At 46.0% G+C, this 16,353-nt stretch overlaps 1 protein-coding gene across 2 annotated transcripts in view; it reads left to right on the top strand.

Annotated features, from left to right (window-relative positions):
* The first annotated feature begins 4,167 nt into the window (after window positions 1-4,167).
* The window catches only part of IQGAP2 (IQ motif containing GTPase activating protein 2), a 298,358-nt gene continuing 286,172 nt past the window's right edge, over window positions 4,168-16,353 (top strand). For both annotated transcript variants that reach the window (XM_047859837.1, XM_047859848.1), the window contains exon 1: window positions 4,168-4,513. In XM_047859837.1, the coding sequence (XP_047715793.1) occupies window positions 4,468-4,513 (46 nt within the window). In that variant the 5' untranslated portion in view covers window positions 4,168-4,467. The remainder of the gene's footprint in view (window positions 4,514-16,353) is intronic.

Below are 16,353 nucleotides of genomic sequence, written 5' to 3' on the forward strand. Positions count from 1 at the left end.
ACTGTGAGGCTCTCCAAGGCTCAGTTTCTTCACAGAGTTGCTCCAGGATTGAAAGTAACAACTATTTCTCTTACGGTGCCTGGTACACACAGGTATTTAGCAAATTCATGATTGTATCAAAATAATTGAGTAGCCACTACATTCCAGGCATTGCTGCAGAGTCCTGGGCACACAGCAGTGAGCATTAGATCAAGCCCTACCTGTCATGAAGCTCACATTCTCAGACAAATAATGAACAAAGAATCCACTATGTGGGATGTCCGATGATAAATGCAGCTGAGAAAATTAATGCAAGGTAAAGGGGATAAAAATGGAAGAGGGGCCCCTAGAATCAATGCTGCTTCTTCCTCTTGCTCATTTCCAGGCTGCCCTGGGATCTACTGAATCACTGGAGTTTTAACTTTCTTGAACTGTGAAATGGGAAAATAATAATGGAATCCTGTGTGGTTTTATTTACTCATTTGCTAAAACTGAAGTTTAGATAGTCGTCCCAAACTTTGATGTGTTTAGAACTTTAACTTGAAAGCAAAGAGAAAAAACAAGAGTGCTTACTGATTTGACATTAACAAAATCGTTGAAAGTTGTCCAAAATTATACAGATTTTAGTGGCATGAAAAAGGGCTTCAATGAAAAAAATGTGTATGTATATATATATATATATATATATGTAACAAAAATACGTAAAGTACAAAAGGCAATGGGTGGAGACTCTCTGGAGGCCTGGAATGTAGTTTAGCCTCTATTGCTCCATAGCCATGGAATCATACCTCTCTGTGCTGCTCAGTGTCCTTGTCATAAAATGATGCTAAGAGGCCATCAATCCTACAGTTATTTTGCCCCCTGACACTACTGCTTTTTCATTTGTTTTTGAGAACTGAGACATTTATTTCTGTTCTGATTCTTTTTTTTTTTAAACTGATGTTGGACTGTAACAATTTCCCTTTTTAGATATGGAAGTCGTCTTTGCAAAGAAGTGTGGTTCCTGCTTCTGCTCAGGACAGGGGATGAGTTGGAAAATCTTAACTTAAGGAGCACCCAGGACTTTGAAGAAGCTTTGAATAATTTCTTTGTTGTCATTGCTTCATGCTTCACTTCTTTGGGTGATGCTCTGAAAGCACATTGGTCAATATTCGGGTAAATATGTTAAAATGATTGATAACATGATATTGGAAAATCACCAAATTATTTCAAAGGTAAATGGAATGTTAGAATTCCATGCCAAGAGTTTTACTTAAACATACTTTTTTATCCTGTCTGATGCTCTTGATATAATTAACCTGTTATTGTTATAAAAACAAAGTTACATTTTTTCCAAACACCTTCATGTTCATTTCAACTTATCAAAAGGAAAGAGGTAAGTCTTAGAAAACCATCTTTTAAAAATAATGTTGCTTTAAAATTGTTTCACTTTGTCTAGTTTTTCAATGTCATCTTTTGTTTCACAGTAAAGAAAAAACTCCTCTTTATTAAAAAAATATTTTTTACTAGATGGCTTCAGTTTTTGTTTGTGATATTCTCGTAAGCACAATCAGATGGCAAAGTACGCTGGCACATTGTCCTGTGTTTATTTGACTCCCTCTCCAATGTCAAACCCTAAGAGAAAATAGCCCAGAATTCTGCAAATAAGTTTCTTTTCTGAGACTGTGCAGAGAAATGATCTCAGAGATAGTACTGTTACCCAGTGAATGAAGATGGAAATCCCAAAGATTAATTCCAGCACTTGCAAAAAAATCAGGAGCATTTACTTTTACAGCTTCTTCTTAGTGTTGTCTATACAAACAGTAGTTGTGACAGAGCTTGAAGCCTCCCCAGAGCCCTCAGAAAAGAGCTGACCAGCTAGAACATGAACTTAGAACGACTCTGGTGATCACCTATGTATGTTTCAACCTTCACTTTCTACCATGAACAGATATTTGCTTACTACAATCTGTGACATCTATGTAAATATTGATGGCACCAACTTGTTTGTATTAAAACTCCCCCTTTATCACTTACTGGTGTCAATGTCATTGAAGCTCTCCTCCTACTTCTGCCTCAGCCCTTTTCATCAGGTGTCAGCCTCCAAGTTACCCCTCTCTAATCCATCCTATAATCTGCAGCAAGATTCACGTTCCCTGAACTCCCTTTCATCATACGGCTCCCATGGCCATAACTTTGAAAGCTCTCAAAAGCTCCTATGATCATATCCACACAGTGATGTCAGTGTCCTCCATGATCTGATATCACCTCCAGAACTCCCACCCTCACCTCCCTCGTGCCCCACCTATTGTCCTTTGTCCTGTTGGTCTTCCTGGAGGGGACATTGTGTATCTCTTACCCACTTTTCAAGGTCCACCCTAAGGCACTCTTTCAAATCCTATCACCTTCATCAACGATTCTAGTTTATGATTTCACCTCATCTCTAAATACATAGACTACCCACTTACTTGGGCCTGAATTCTCCATTCACACTGAAAACTGATATACACAAGTTAGAGTTTCATTGTTAGTACTTCAGACATGGAATCATAGAGACGGAATGAACTTTAGATTATCCTCCTATTCAGCATCGCCTGAAGCACAGAAAATTCTCCTAGACATGTTCCCCTCTGGGTGAACACTGACAGGGTGCTATAACTTAACATGTGTCTGTTTCACCTTTGAATTGTTCTTATTATTAGAGGCATCTGCTCTTTAAGGAAGAACCCCACTCATTCCATTCCAACCAGGTGAGAATCTAATGCTCCCAGAAAAGAAAAAAAAAATAGGGGAGGAGGAGAGAACCCTCTTGTTCTCCCACCTGAGCGAGATTTCCCTTAGTCCAATTGAAATCCCTTGCGCCTATTTTCTAACAGAACTACTCTCCTGGGTGGCTCAGTTGGTTGGGTGAGGGACTCTTGATTTTGGCTCAGGTCATGATCTGGAGGTTTGTGGGTTCAAGCCCCACATCAGGCTGTCCACGCTGACGGCGGGGAGCCTGCTGGGGATTCTCTCCCTCTCTCTCTGCCCCTCCCCCGCTCTCTCTCACCTTCTCTCCCTCTCTCAAAATAAATAAACTTTAAAAAAAGCAGCTCACTTTTAAACATAAAATTAAAAAGAAAAAATAAAAAAGAACTAGTCTAAGCAGGGCCTGCAGATCTGCAGTGTCAGCATCACCCAGCAGCTTGTTAGAAATGCAAATTCACCGGCCATAGCCCAGAGCAACTGAACTGGAAAATATGAGGGTGGGGCCCCAGAATCAGAGATTCAAGGGAAGGCATCACCGCTATGAAATGGAAAACAGCTGGCCACTGTCTGCATCTCTGCATACTTCAAAATAGTGTCACTACGCACTTTCTCTCCAAATAATCTCACCACTCTACCTCAATTATTTTATTTTGCCGGCCACGTGGTCATCCCCGCATCCCACATGTGACAATCAGGTGAGGGCACAGGGATAGAACGGTCCCACATTCCTCCAGATGTTATCACTCTGAGGCACAAAGAGAAAAACAGCTCCAGGTGACCGTATTAGAAAACCCCTTTTAGAAAAGCCACAAGCAGTTTAATTTCCTTTAAAGCTTAGCCGGAAAAGATGTTCGTGGTGTGCGACCCCACCTGGGCTGGGCTGCAGTTCTGTGCACCGTGGGTGTGGGGCGGAGGGGGAGCCAGCCGAAAGTGAGCGGAGGATACTCAGAGTCGTGTTTTGAGTGGTTGCTTGGGTAGTGTTTATCTTGCTATTCCAACACACACACACACACACACACACACACACACACACACACACACAGTTTCTTGTCCTGAAAGGGGAACCCTGTATTTTGCAGACAAAGAGTCGCAGAAGCAACTTTCGAAGGAAAAAAAAAACCCGAACAAGAGAAAAAAAAGAAAAAGGCTTCGTGCAATCCCCCCAGAGGGCAAAGAACCGCGCTGTTTGTCCTGTAACTCGTCAACACCCCGGGCGAACGGCGCTGCCTGTATCTTCTGCGGTTTCTCTTGCTCTTCTCCGCGCGGGCTCACTTCCACTCTCGGAACACCCCAGAAGTGCAAATTCAGGCTGGGCGGCCGCGGGCCCCAGCTGCAGGGGATCCCGCCCCAGCGTCCCGCTCAGCCCCTTCCTCCACCCGCGGGCCAGCAAAGGGGCGGGCTCACGCGGCCCGGGCGCTGCGCCTCGCACGCGGTAGGGGTCGCTGCTCGGCGGCGCGCGCTCCCACCGCGGAGAATAACGGGGCCGGGCTGCAGGAGAAAGGAAACCTGCCCGGGACGCGGCGGCGGCCGGGACGGAGCGAACGACGAGAGTTCACTTTTGCTCGGGTGTCAGCGCGCGGCGGCTGCAGCGAGCGCCGACCAGGGAGCACCGCGCGCGCGGGTCGCCCATCTCGGGGCGACCGGGGGAGGGCAGCGAGAGGCCGGATACGAGCGCGCCGGCTGGGCGCGGAGCCGGCGAGCCTGGCTAGCGAGGGGAGCCGCGGGGGGCGCGCCCCGGGCGGGCCCCCGGAACAGCGCAGGATGCCCCACGAGGAGCTGCCGTCCCTGCAGAGACCCCGCTATGGCTGTAAGTACGCCGGGTGCGCGGGGCTTCCGGCGGCCTTGGGGAGACCCCTCCCCGGGGAACGCGTTGGAGAAGCCGAGGGAGCCGGGTGCGCGCCGCGGAGGGAGCCGGAGGGCAGCAGCTGTGTGGCTGGCAAAGTTGGGAGCTGGAGTTGCAGAAGGTAGTGAGCGGCGTCTTCCCGCTCTCCCTGCAATTTTCAGATCCTCAGGGGCAACTCCAGTGTTCTGCCCGGAAAACCCCGCCGGGGCGCGCGCAGGCAGTGCTGAGTGTGAGCTCTGGGACGGGCCCGGTTGTGCGTTTAGGGGTATCAGGTGAGGAGCCCTTGGAGCTCCGGGCCGCTGCCGGCTCGGACCAGGGGGTGGCGTAAGGGACTGGATTGTTCCAACTCTGAAGGAAAGTTTGCTGTGGCTACAGGTGGGCACCGCGAGTACTGCGCCCACGCACTCTACCAGTGGCAAAGTCGGTTCTCCTGAAACAGCTCTCTTCCTACCTTGCTCCCTCGAGCTGCACGTGAGCTGAAAGAGCCAGTGTGCGCCCCATTGGCGTGAATCCTTTCCTGGTGCTGCTGAAAGGGGCACCTCCGGGCCCAACCCCTCTGTTCCCTGCTGCCCTAAGACCCTGCCAGGACTGCCATGGGGAGAGGACGCAGAGCTAGGCTCCCCAGGATCCGGTCGGAGCCCGTGTGACTTGAACGAGATGGTGTCGATTTACCCAGCCAGGGGCTGCTGCCATCGGAAAGAGGTTGCTTTGGCGGATCGTGAGTAGATGGAGCCAGATTAGCACCAACCACGTGGCTTCATGTACAGAGTTCAGAGTCTTGGCTAAACATGCCAGGAAGTATTTCCTTTAAAACAAACAAAAAGTTGGCGTCCATCGCAGGCCCTGTCAGTGAACCCATGGCCGAAGACCACTGGTTAATCTTTTGCCCTGGCTGGCCTTGGGGTAGAGGAATCAGGTTTGGGTGAAGGTGGTGATACCTGCTGCAGGGTTGTTTTGTGCGCTTGGGAGGGCGGGGTGGGAGGGGAGGAGTTAACGTGTGTAAGTTCTTTCTCCCCATTAGTCTTGGAATGGAGAGTTAGAGATAGGAAGTTAGTTTTGCCATGTGACCCATTTGGTGTATGGCAATGAGGAAGAAGCCTGAGGAGCCAGCTGCAGACTCCGTACAGCAGGGAAATGCATTAAACAACGCGCCAGGACCCGGTTCTTTGCAGCCTTAATGACACTGTAGTAAAGCACACAGACAGCAGAGCTCCTTGGATTCGAGGAGCCATGCTGTGGTCATTCAGTGTGTGTGGTGTCACCCACAGGTTGGTGAAAGCCTCTTATTTATGTGACAAGCTCTCGGAACATATGGTAGCTTCACTGTGTCAAATTATAAGATGACCCCGTTCTGGAAACTAGGCAAATAGACCCCCCCTCCCCATGGCTTTGGATGCACATTTTAAAGCATGATGTATTTGGTGGGTCATCTCTCAGGAGTTCAATGTGCGTGCAAAGTTGGAGTGAATGAAGTGCGTTAGTGTAACGTTTTCACATGCAGAAACAGATGGATCTGTGATGGTGCCTGATTTTCATCAAATACACCTGTGGACCTAGCCCACGTCAGAAACGCAACCAAGGAGGTTCACATCCCACAAGCATGAAGAACACTCCACACTGCCACTTTGTTTTGTTTTGTTTTAAATGTTGATTTATTTTTGAGAGTGACAGAGACCTAGCACGAGTGGGGGAGGGGCAGAGAGAGGGAGACACAGAATCCGAAGCACGCTCCAGGCTCCGAGCTGTCAGCACAGAGCCCGACGCGGGGCTCGAACTCACGGACCGTGAGATCATGACCTGAGCCACCCAGGCACCCCAGCCACTTTCTTTGGAAATAATTGTTCCATTTCTCGCATGAGTCTGGTGTAATGGAGTGGGGTGCCACCTGTTGGAAACACTCCCATTTGCCTTCCCCCAGCTCACAAAGTGCTGGCGTTGTTTGGTCATTGACTAAAAGTGTTTGATAGTTTCTAGACTTTAAAAAAAATTTTTTTTAATGTTTCTTTATTTTTGAGACAGAGCATGAACGGGGGAGGGTCAGAGAGAGAGGGAGACACAGAATTGGAAGCAGGCTCCAGGCTCCAAGCTGTCAGCACAGAGCCTGACGCAGGGCTCGAACCCACGGACTGTGAGATCATGATTTGGGCCAAAGTCGGACGCTCAACCGACTGAGCCACCCAGGTGCCCCAGATAGTTTCTAGACTTTATGGTCACCCTAAAATATTCAGACTTCAGTAAAATAGGCTGTATGTCATTAACATGAACATTTCTTTATTTTGCTGCTAGGCTCATGAATGGTTGTACGCTCATAGTTTCTTTGAAAAAATCTAGTTGAATATACCTCCGTGTTAGTCAATGTTAAGGAACACTCATTATTCATGCAAAAGGAGACTCTCTGATGTATTAGAATACATCATCTCTGGTGGTGGTCTGATTTTGGGGCTCTGTCAACATGAGACTGCAAACAGTGCTGTGAGCTCCTTACAGGAAACCTGGCAAAGGAATGAAGGAAAATGCACTGTCCTTGGTGTGTTGATTACAGAATTGTGCTTCTTCGGGTTTCTGAGTTTGGTGAATACAGGTTTAGTTTAACAAAACCTCAAACTATACCGAACAGGTATTACCCCTGACATTAAATGAACAGAATAGGGCACCTGCGTGGCTCAGTTTAGTGACTGACTTTGGCTCAGGTCATGATCATGCAGTTCGGGAGTTCAAGTCCCCATGGGGTTCTGTGCTGACAGCTCGGGGCCTGGAGCCTGCTTCAGATTCTGTGTCTCCCTCTCTCTCGGCCCCTCCCCTGCTTATGCTCTATCTCTTGAAAATAAATGATAAATTTATTTGATACATTGTTGTAATTTAACTTCCAGTACTGTACATTCTGAGTAAAAGGTATTTGAGACTGGACTGTGTGAACAACTTTTTAGTAGTTGGTATTAAACTTGTTTTAGGTGTATTTTTTTGTTCTGCCTTCTCTCTTCCTCTTGAAATGTCATTTAATTTAGTAATTTTTGTACAAAGTTAATTCACTGAACTCAGGGCTGTTTTCCACCAGGCTGAGTGTGGGTAAAATACCACATAGTAAGTTGCACTTGAGGGGTTTCTCAATGAGTGTCCATGTAGGCACTCGTCTCGGATTTCGGACATGAAAGATTGCTGAAGTCTTTTTGATTGGCACATGGGAGCCCGGAGTTAAAATTAAATCATTTTTCTGTTTAATCCCTGCTTTTCCACTTTGGCCACCTTCTCCTGCAACCTATGAAGTTATTTTGTATCCTGTGAATACCGAACAAAGCTGAAATACCAGCTCATTCGTGTAGTGCTGCAGGGAATAAGTGGCAAAAGGGAAAGGTGGAAATTGCTTTCTAATTTATTTTTTAATGTTTATTTATTTTGTGAGAGCGAGAGTGAGAGCGAGAATGCAGGGGAGGGGCAGAGAGAAAGGGAGAGAGAGAATCCCAAGCAGACTTTGTGCTGTCAGCATAGAGCCTGATGCCGGGCTCAATCCCACAAACTGTGAGACCATGACCTGAGACGAAATCAAGAGTCAGATGCTTAATTGACTCAGCCACCCAGGTGCCCCAGCTTTACTACTTTAGAACCAGAATGTTGTATAAGATAACTAGGGTATGTTTTTACACTCAAAACCAAATTTAAGTGACACTGATGGGTAGTCATGATTTGCAAGTAATTTTTGTGCTCTCGTAATGAACGATAATGAATTTGCCAAAATAATTGTCAAAACACACTGCCACCATGATCTGTCAAAAGTTTTGTTCCAGTTACTTGAGAGTTAAGAACGTCACTGATAGCAAAAGATGACCCTGTGCTCTGATGATCTCAGAGCTGATACCAGTCAGCGTTTAGGTACTTACTATGTGTGTGGGGGGGAGGGGTAGTAATCAATGTGTTTTTGGCAAGCACTGTGGTTTTCTGCCCTCTGCAGACTTCTCTCACAAGAAACGTCCTGAAACGAATAGTTGTCAGTGTTACCCTGTTTCTTTGAGAAAATGCAACAGGAGCCTAGCAGAAGCCTGTGCCAGCCGCAAGTGTGCTGGGGTGGGGGTGGGGCTGTTCTGGCTGATGCGGTGAACGTTTTGTTTGTTTGTTGGATAATGCTCTTGTTTCAGCAGCGAGATTTCTAAATCACCTGGTAGCTGGAGTACTGGGGTGGGTAACAAGACAAAAAGTCAAGTTATTCCTTCATGGGCTATTTGTTTTGATTGAGTTTTGCCAAAGGATCTTCAAGGTCAACAGCCAAAGTGTGGTTTTAGTATGCTTTTAACTTTAATTACACGTGTTGTTAGCCAAAATGACTTGTTTGGGAGAGTTTAAGCTTGTAATACCAAGGTTGTTGTAGAATTTAGTATTTAGGGGGTCAGTTAACCCCCTTTTTTCTCTAGGGAACCATTGGTTTGCCATTGCCCCTTACCCTCCCGCTAGGCAAGCTTTTTAACAACTTGCTTAAAAGTCTACTATACAAACAGTTCTGATGCACCAAGTCTTCGTGGTAACCAGTGGAGAAACAGAGTCCACTCGACTTCTGTTGGCTGGTCAGCTGTAGTTCCACAGGGCAGGCACTTGAGCATGGGCATTCAGGTTGTGCACTTGGCAAGAGCTGGTTCTTCTCATGACACTTGTTACCATCTGCTTATTAGTACCTTTGAGAGGGCCAGCGGTCTCCCCATTTCACAGAGGAGCTGAAATCCAAGATAACGTCTCAAGGCCACACAGCTGGCTGGTGACCCCAACTTGACAGCTGGTGTTACCAGGGCCTGAAGGCTTTGCTCAGTGGCTATTGCCAGTTTGTCTTCTCTGAATTACTCATAGGGGTTCCACCTCTTTTTCTTTCCGGTGTGTCGTCATTTTTTTTTTTTTTAAAGTTTATTTATTTTTGAGACAGAGAGAGACAGAGCATGAACGGGGGAGGAGCAGAGAGAGAGGGAGACACAGAATCGGAAGCAGGCTCCAGGCTCTGGGCCATCAGCCCAGAGCCCGACGCGGGGCTCGAACTCAAGGACCGTGAGATCGTGACCTGAGCTGAAGTCGGACGCTTAACCGACTGAGCCACCCAGGCGCCCCCGGTGTGTCGTCATTTGATCAAAGTCACCAAACCTGTAGCTATTTGGCTAGTGTGCTCTTCTAAAAGTGGATGCACGGTGAGGCGACTGAGTGGCTCAGTCGGTGTACGTCTTACTCTTGATTTCAGATCAGGTTATGATCTCACAGTTAGTGAGTTTGAGCCCCTCACTGGGATCTGTGCTAGCGGCATGGAGCCTGCTTGGGATTCTGTGTCTCCGTCTCTCTGCTCCTTCCCTGCTCATACCCAACCTCTCCCTCTCCCTCCCTCCCTCCCTCCCTCCCTCCCTCCCTCTCTCCCTCTCTCTCTCTCTCTCTCTCTCTCTCTCTCTCTCAAATAAACCTTAAGAAAATGAAAAAAAAAAAAGTAGATGCATGGTATTGTCTAAACTGGATTTTGTTTCCTCCCCACCCTTAAGAAAAGCATACAAGAATACCTGAGCTTTTTTATAGAGCGTGTCCAGACTTCATCAAAGGATTTTATATATGTGTAGAGACCTCCCATCTGACTGTGAGGCACTAAAATGAAAGAACAGTTTTTCCATAATACAGAGGTATGCTCCAGTGATTCCAAATAGGATAATTTGTAAAATGCACTTTTATTATGTATACTGGCCATGCCTTAAAATCCGGGGTTGATGAGAAATCAGGCAGAAGTTTGTGATAAGTGAGCCAGACTTGTTCACTTGACTGTTAATAGTTTATTTCTCCCTTGAAAGGCCGAAGAATGGCGTCTGTGAAATGGCAAAAGGTTTGGAGTGGAGTAGATGTGGGTTTGAACCCTTATTTGGGCACTTACTGCTTGAGTAGCCTTAGGGTTTTCTCCTGTACCTCGGAGGGTGGTGTTTTATATTCCTGTAATGGTGGCTGATGTGGTTTCTGGCACACAGCACAAAACGTGTGGTGGTAATTTCCATTAACAGGGCACCTACTAAGTACAGCAGGTTCAGATGAAAGGAAAATGACGAAGATGGGCACAGCCTGTGAGAACCTGGAAGATAAAGACTGATGCTTATACTTGTGTTTGTGCACTTACTAGTTCTGTGGCAGGGAAGAGATCAGGGTGGATTAGGATGGGGCAACAGGCAAGCTTCACGAATTGTGAATTTGAACAAGACCTTGAAGGTGGGAGGTAAAGGTGAAAGGCATCCCCCTGTATTTGTTGTGTGGGTAGTTTGTGTGGGGTTGAAGCTTAGGTTGTAGGATAGATGTTGGGGCAGGGTGGTGTAGCTGGAAGGGGATTTCTCAAGGAATCCTTTCTTTGTGGGCACCAATGGGCAATTAGAGCTGTCTTGAAAAAAGTAGCTTGGGTACACTTTTTTTTTTTTTTAAACTTTCCAGTAAATTTGGAGAGGGGAGTGGCCCAGTGAAGTGGAGAATTGTGGGAAGGCTGGGGGTGATTGGAGTGCCTGGTGCTGGAAGCTGCGGGGGTCCGGTGAAGTTTGTGCACGTGGGCATTTGGGTCCCCTGTGTCTGCTGCTCGCAGATGCCCACACCATGCTTCTAGGTTTGGGGATGCCCATGGATGGGCTCATTTATCAGATGCTTTGGCTCAGGATAGGACCGAGGATGCTGCGTGAGGATGATGCGTATGGTACTGAAGGCATTCAATGAATCCAGAGGCAGGTAGACACGGACCTTATGGAAGCGCACAACTAACTCTAAACCATGGCAGAAGGTAAATTCTCTGAGATGAGGTGAGAAGAGTATCTTGACAACAGCAGGGTTTCTGTCACTTATTTTTTTTTAACGTTTGTTTATTTTTGAGAGAGAACGTGCGCACATGGCAGAGCAGAGGAGGGGCAGAGAGAGAGAGAGGCAGCGAAAGAATCCCAAGCAGGCTCTGTGCTGACGGCAGAGAGCACAATGCAGGGCTTGAACTCAGGAGCCCTGAGATCATGACCTGAGCTGGAGCCAGACGCTCAACTGGCTGAGCCCCCAGGTGCCCCTTTCACTTCTTTTTTTTTTTTCTTCATTTCCTCCATTACTTGGGACAGTTGTTACTTTTCAAATTTCACTAGAGATATAGTGCCTTCAAATGACCACCATCCCAGTTGGATTGAAAAATGGCTAATGGAGCACTCTCAACAGTAGCCAACTTGTGGAAAAAGCCTAAATGTCCATCAACTGATGAATGGATAAAGAAATTGTGGTTTATAGGGGCGCCTGGGTGGCACAGTCGGTTAAGCGTCCGACTTTAGCCAGGTCACGATCTCGCGGTCCGTGAGTTCGAGCCCCGCGTCGGGCTCTGGGCTGATGGCTTGGAGCCTGGAGCCTGTTTCCGTTTCTGTGTCTCCCTCTCTCTCTGCCCCTCCCCCGTTCATGCTCTCTCTCTGTCCCAAAAAATAAATAAACGTTGAAAAAAAAAAGTTTAAAAAAAGAAATTGTGGTTTATATACACAATGGAATACTACGTGGCAATGAGAAAGAATGAAATATGGCCCTTTGTAGCAACGTGGATGGAACTGGAGAGTGTGATGCTAAGTGAAATAAGCCATACAGAGAAAGACAGATACCATATGGTTTCACTCTTATGTGGATCCTGAGAAACTTAACAGAAACCCATGGGGGAGGGGAAGGAAAAAAAAAAAAAAGAGGTTAGAGTGGGAGAGAGCCAAAGCATAAGAGACTGTTAAAAACTGAGAACAAACTGAGGGTTGATGGAGGGTGGGAGGGAGGGAAGGGTGGGTGATGGGTATTGAGGAGGGCACCTTTTGGGATGAGCACTGGGTGTTGTATGGAAACTAATTTGACAATAAAGTTCATATAAAAAACCCCAAAAAAGAAAAATGGCTAATGGAAAATGGCTGACCCCACGTTTCCAGTTGGCTTGTAGGTTCAGAGATGTAACTAAATTCCAAGTGGACTCTCTTTAATGTTACAATCCTGGATCGGGCTGTGTGTGCCCATGTGCCTGAAAGGAGCTGATGGCTGTTCCTCCTGTCAGTGCAGTGGTTTGCAGGGAGCAGTTTTCTGGAGAAGCAACAGGAGTAGAGCATCCCTGGGGGCCGGCCGAGCACCCTTGGCGCAGAGCCTTCTAGGTGATTCTGTTGCACTGCTCAAGGGCCAAGGTGAAAGAAACGACGTTCCTAATATGCAATTACCCCCCTCACAGCGCCTGCAGGTTTTTGTGAAATAAATGTAAACACATGGGTACAATACTGAAGGTTTTACTTGTTCCTCCTGTGTTTGATTTGAGCACACACCTGCACCACCCGCCAATCCAGGCATTGGTTTCTCTCTAAGTTTGTGTTTATATTACAGGATTTATTTGGGTCTGTCTTTAAGGTTTCTTTCCTCTCTTCTAGGAAACAAATGTGATGGGGAAGATCAAGTCCAAAATCTCCACTGAGGAGAGAGTGAGGTCCACTTCGCAAGGATTTCTAGGTGGAGGCAGTGCTTTTAGGAGCCACTGGGGAGGCTGAGGGAGCTGGCAAATCTTTCTGTGTAAAAGGGAGGCCCCAAGCTGGCAATTCCGGGCTCTGATACTTGCGGGGGCTCCTGGACAGTAAGGTTTGAAAGATGTCCTCTTCCTCTTTCTCTTCAGAACAATTTGAAGTATTTTTTATTCACTTATTCACAGTTTTTTTTTTAATTTTTCAATGTTTATCTCTTAAAATTTTTTTTAAACGTTTATTCACTTTTTTATAGAGAAAGAGTGTGAGAGGGGGCGGGGCAGAGAGAGAGGGAGACACAGAATCCGAAGCAGGCTCCAGGCTCCGAGCTGTCAGCACAGAGCCCGACTCGGGGCTCATACCCACAGACCGCGAGATCATGACCTGAGTGGAAGTCAGACGATTAACCGACTGAGCCACCCCAGAACCCCTACAGTTTTTAGAACAGTTGAACATGCTGGCCGAAATATCATTTGCTAGGCAGAAGTGGTCCCAGGGAAACTACAGATCTGTTTATTTTGCTATTGATTACCGACAAGAGTATATATTCCTATGATTGCATTTTTTGCTTGGGATCCCCACAGATGACTTCTAGTTATTCTCCTTTTGCTATCCATTGCTATCAGACCTTTGAAGGAAGACCTTTTTATATCATTAAAAAAAAAATTAAGGTCGATTAGTTCCTGGTAACTTTCTCCATGCTCATATTTTTATTTGCAGATGTGATTTCAATCTTAATGTCAACCCATTTCCTTAGTCCTCTCCATTAAAAGGACTTGATTTGCAAGAGATAGAAGCAACATATATTTCAAATACTTAGGTAATGTTTATGTTCATTACCTAGCTGGGAGCCTGGTGCTGTGGCACTGAGAAAACGTTCAATAAATATTTGCTGCCATTACTGGTTTTGCTTCAGGTGTCTGTACTGTTTCTCTAAAGGAGGAATTTGTTTCTCTTATCCGTTAAAGATCATTTGAGCAGCTTTCAAGTGGCAGGCAAATGTTTAATGTTTAGATTTGCTTTTATATTCTGGAACCTCGGCGAGTTATTTTAATTTCTGTATGCCTTAATTTCCACAGTTGTAACATGCAGGTGGGACAGTCCCTGCTCAGAGGGTTAAGTGATTTAATACACGGGAACGTACCTGGTCAGAATGTGCCCCTGTAGAGGCAGCCCTTGACTGCTGGGCAGGGGGTGAGGCTGATGGTGGTTCCCCCTCGTCGCTACTGCCATGCAACTCTTGATCTTAATGTCGTTAGTTCGAACCCCATGTTGGGGTAGAGTTAACTTGAAAAAAATCATGGGCCCATACTCTGTTGAAAGTTGATACTCACAAGAACATGCTTTAGTTATCTCTATGGAAATTGAATGAATCTTACTTCGGGTGGAGATCAAATTATCCTTGTTTGTGTATGTGTAAGAAATCCTAATGCACGTTGTTCCTGTTTCTAAATCAAGTTGGATGGGGATTGGCTTCCTGCACTGTACTTTTCTGTCATCTTAAAAAAAGATTGTGGAGTTGTCACTCGCACACTTGAGTGAGGAACTCTGTAGTTACTAAGCATCCTGTTGTCTCTTTTCCGGTCTGGTTGATTGTTGCTACTGCTGCTGGTTTGAAAGCCCAAGTGTTCATGATGGAAACATACCCTGATGGGAAGGAGTCACTTGAAATAAGTGTTAGCCTTTTGCCTGGATCACATTGTAGAGTTTGACGTGGCTAGCAGGTTCTGCCTAGTGCTGTGGGGTTTCAGAAGGGAGGTGAGGAGGTGGATTTGTCTGACACCCCTCAGGCCTTCCTGCCTCTAGAAAGTTAGTGAAGCTTAAATTCATGGGTCCAGCGAAGCTCAACCACTAGGTATAACCTGGGATGTGTGTTGGAGCTGTGAGAAATCAACAATCTAGGCTGTTTCCCACCTTGGCACTTGCAGATTATTCTTCATTCTGCTCCCCTCTTCTACCAGGCTTTTGATTCTAGCATGTTTCATATAAATGTTTTCTATGCCCCCTCTACTCCTCACTGTCCCACAAAGAGACCGTTGAGACCAGCTGCCATTAATTGACTCCTCCTTGGCCATTGGGTACGTCTGCCCTGGGCTGACTGAGTAGGCTTCCCACAGGTGAGGTAAGGGGGCTGGGAGGTGTTGGTCATAAAGCCAGCCATACAGGGTAGGAGTTCTCCTTTCAGCCCCTGCCCCGCCAAACTGTGCTACCCCATAGAAGATCCAGGAGGGTGGCTTCCCAGAGCTTTGCTCCTACTGAACTCTTACAAGTTTGTCTGAGAAATGGTCGTTTCAGAGCTAATACAAACATGCTTTAGCTTTTATTCTGAGATTTATTTTCAGAGATTTATTTTCCAAAGGGAAAAAAATTAAACATAAATGAAAAGATAGTTACCTGTCCACTGGAACCAGGTTGACAAAAGTCCTTTCATTTGGCACTAATTGTGGATACAGCTTTAGATTTCTTCCTCTGTTCTCCTAAAAGGTATTTGCTGCTGTTCTTTTGAATTAGTCAGTAGTTTGGAGGATGGTGCTTATATGTTCCTCTTCAATGAAGGCTCTGGCAAGGGCCTTTCATAACAATCGAATGAGTTTAAAAAAATACTATACTACATTGATTACTCTGAAGACAAACATGGACAAAATAAAAGAAACACCTTAAGGGTAGGGACTGTTTTTTTTTTTTGGTTACTGCCGTATCCCCAGTATTTGGCACATAAGTAAATCATCATGTCAACAGTGGTTCCATCTAGGTAATGAGGTAATGGGTGAATTAAAAAAAAAATGTTTTTCCTCTTCAAATTTTCTATGAAAATGCTTTTATAGTTGAACAGTTCCAATAGGTGCCCTTACCCGATGAAGATGCAAAGTTTTTGTTGGATATAAACCCTGCCTTGAGAAAATTACAAGTCTGAAAAGCAGGTCTGTTGGCATGGAAGCATTCGATGGAGAGCGAATTTTCCAGGTGTGTGTGTGTAAGGGCGAGTCGGATGGAGAGACTGACAGAAAGGCTGAAGTGATGACAGGGCCAGGATGCATAGTTGTTAGGCTGCTGTAGTTGGGATAGAGATCATTGAGAGGCTGGATGAAAAACATAAAGATCAGCAAGGTGAACTTGGCAATGGCGACAGGGAAAGAATCCCAGGTGGGCAGTAACTATTTAAGGTTTTTTGTTTGTTGGTTTGTTTTAGTCATTTCTGCACCCAAAGTGAGGTGGGAACTCAGGACTTTGAGCCTGTTAAGAGTCCCATGCTCTTCCCACTGAGCCAGCCAGGTGCCTTAGGTTTTTAACATATGGGAACTGATTGGTAAAAAGCAGTAATGACTCAAG

This window comes from Prionailurus viverrinus, chromosome A1 (assembly GCF_022837055.1).
Source record: "Prionailurus viverrinus isolate Anna chromosome A1, UM_Priviv_1.0, whole genome shotgun sequence".
NCBI classification, from domain to species: domain Eukaryota; kingdom Metazoa; phylum Chordata; class Mammalia; order Carnivora; family Felidae; genus Prionailurus; species Prionailurus viverrinus.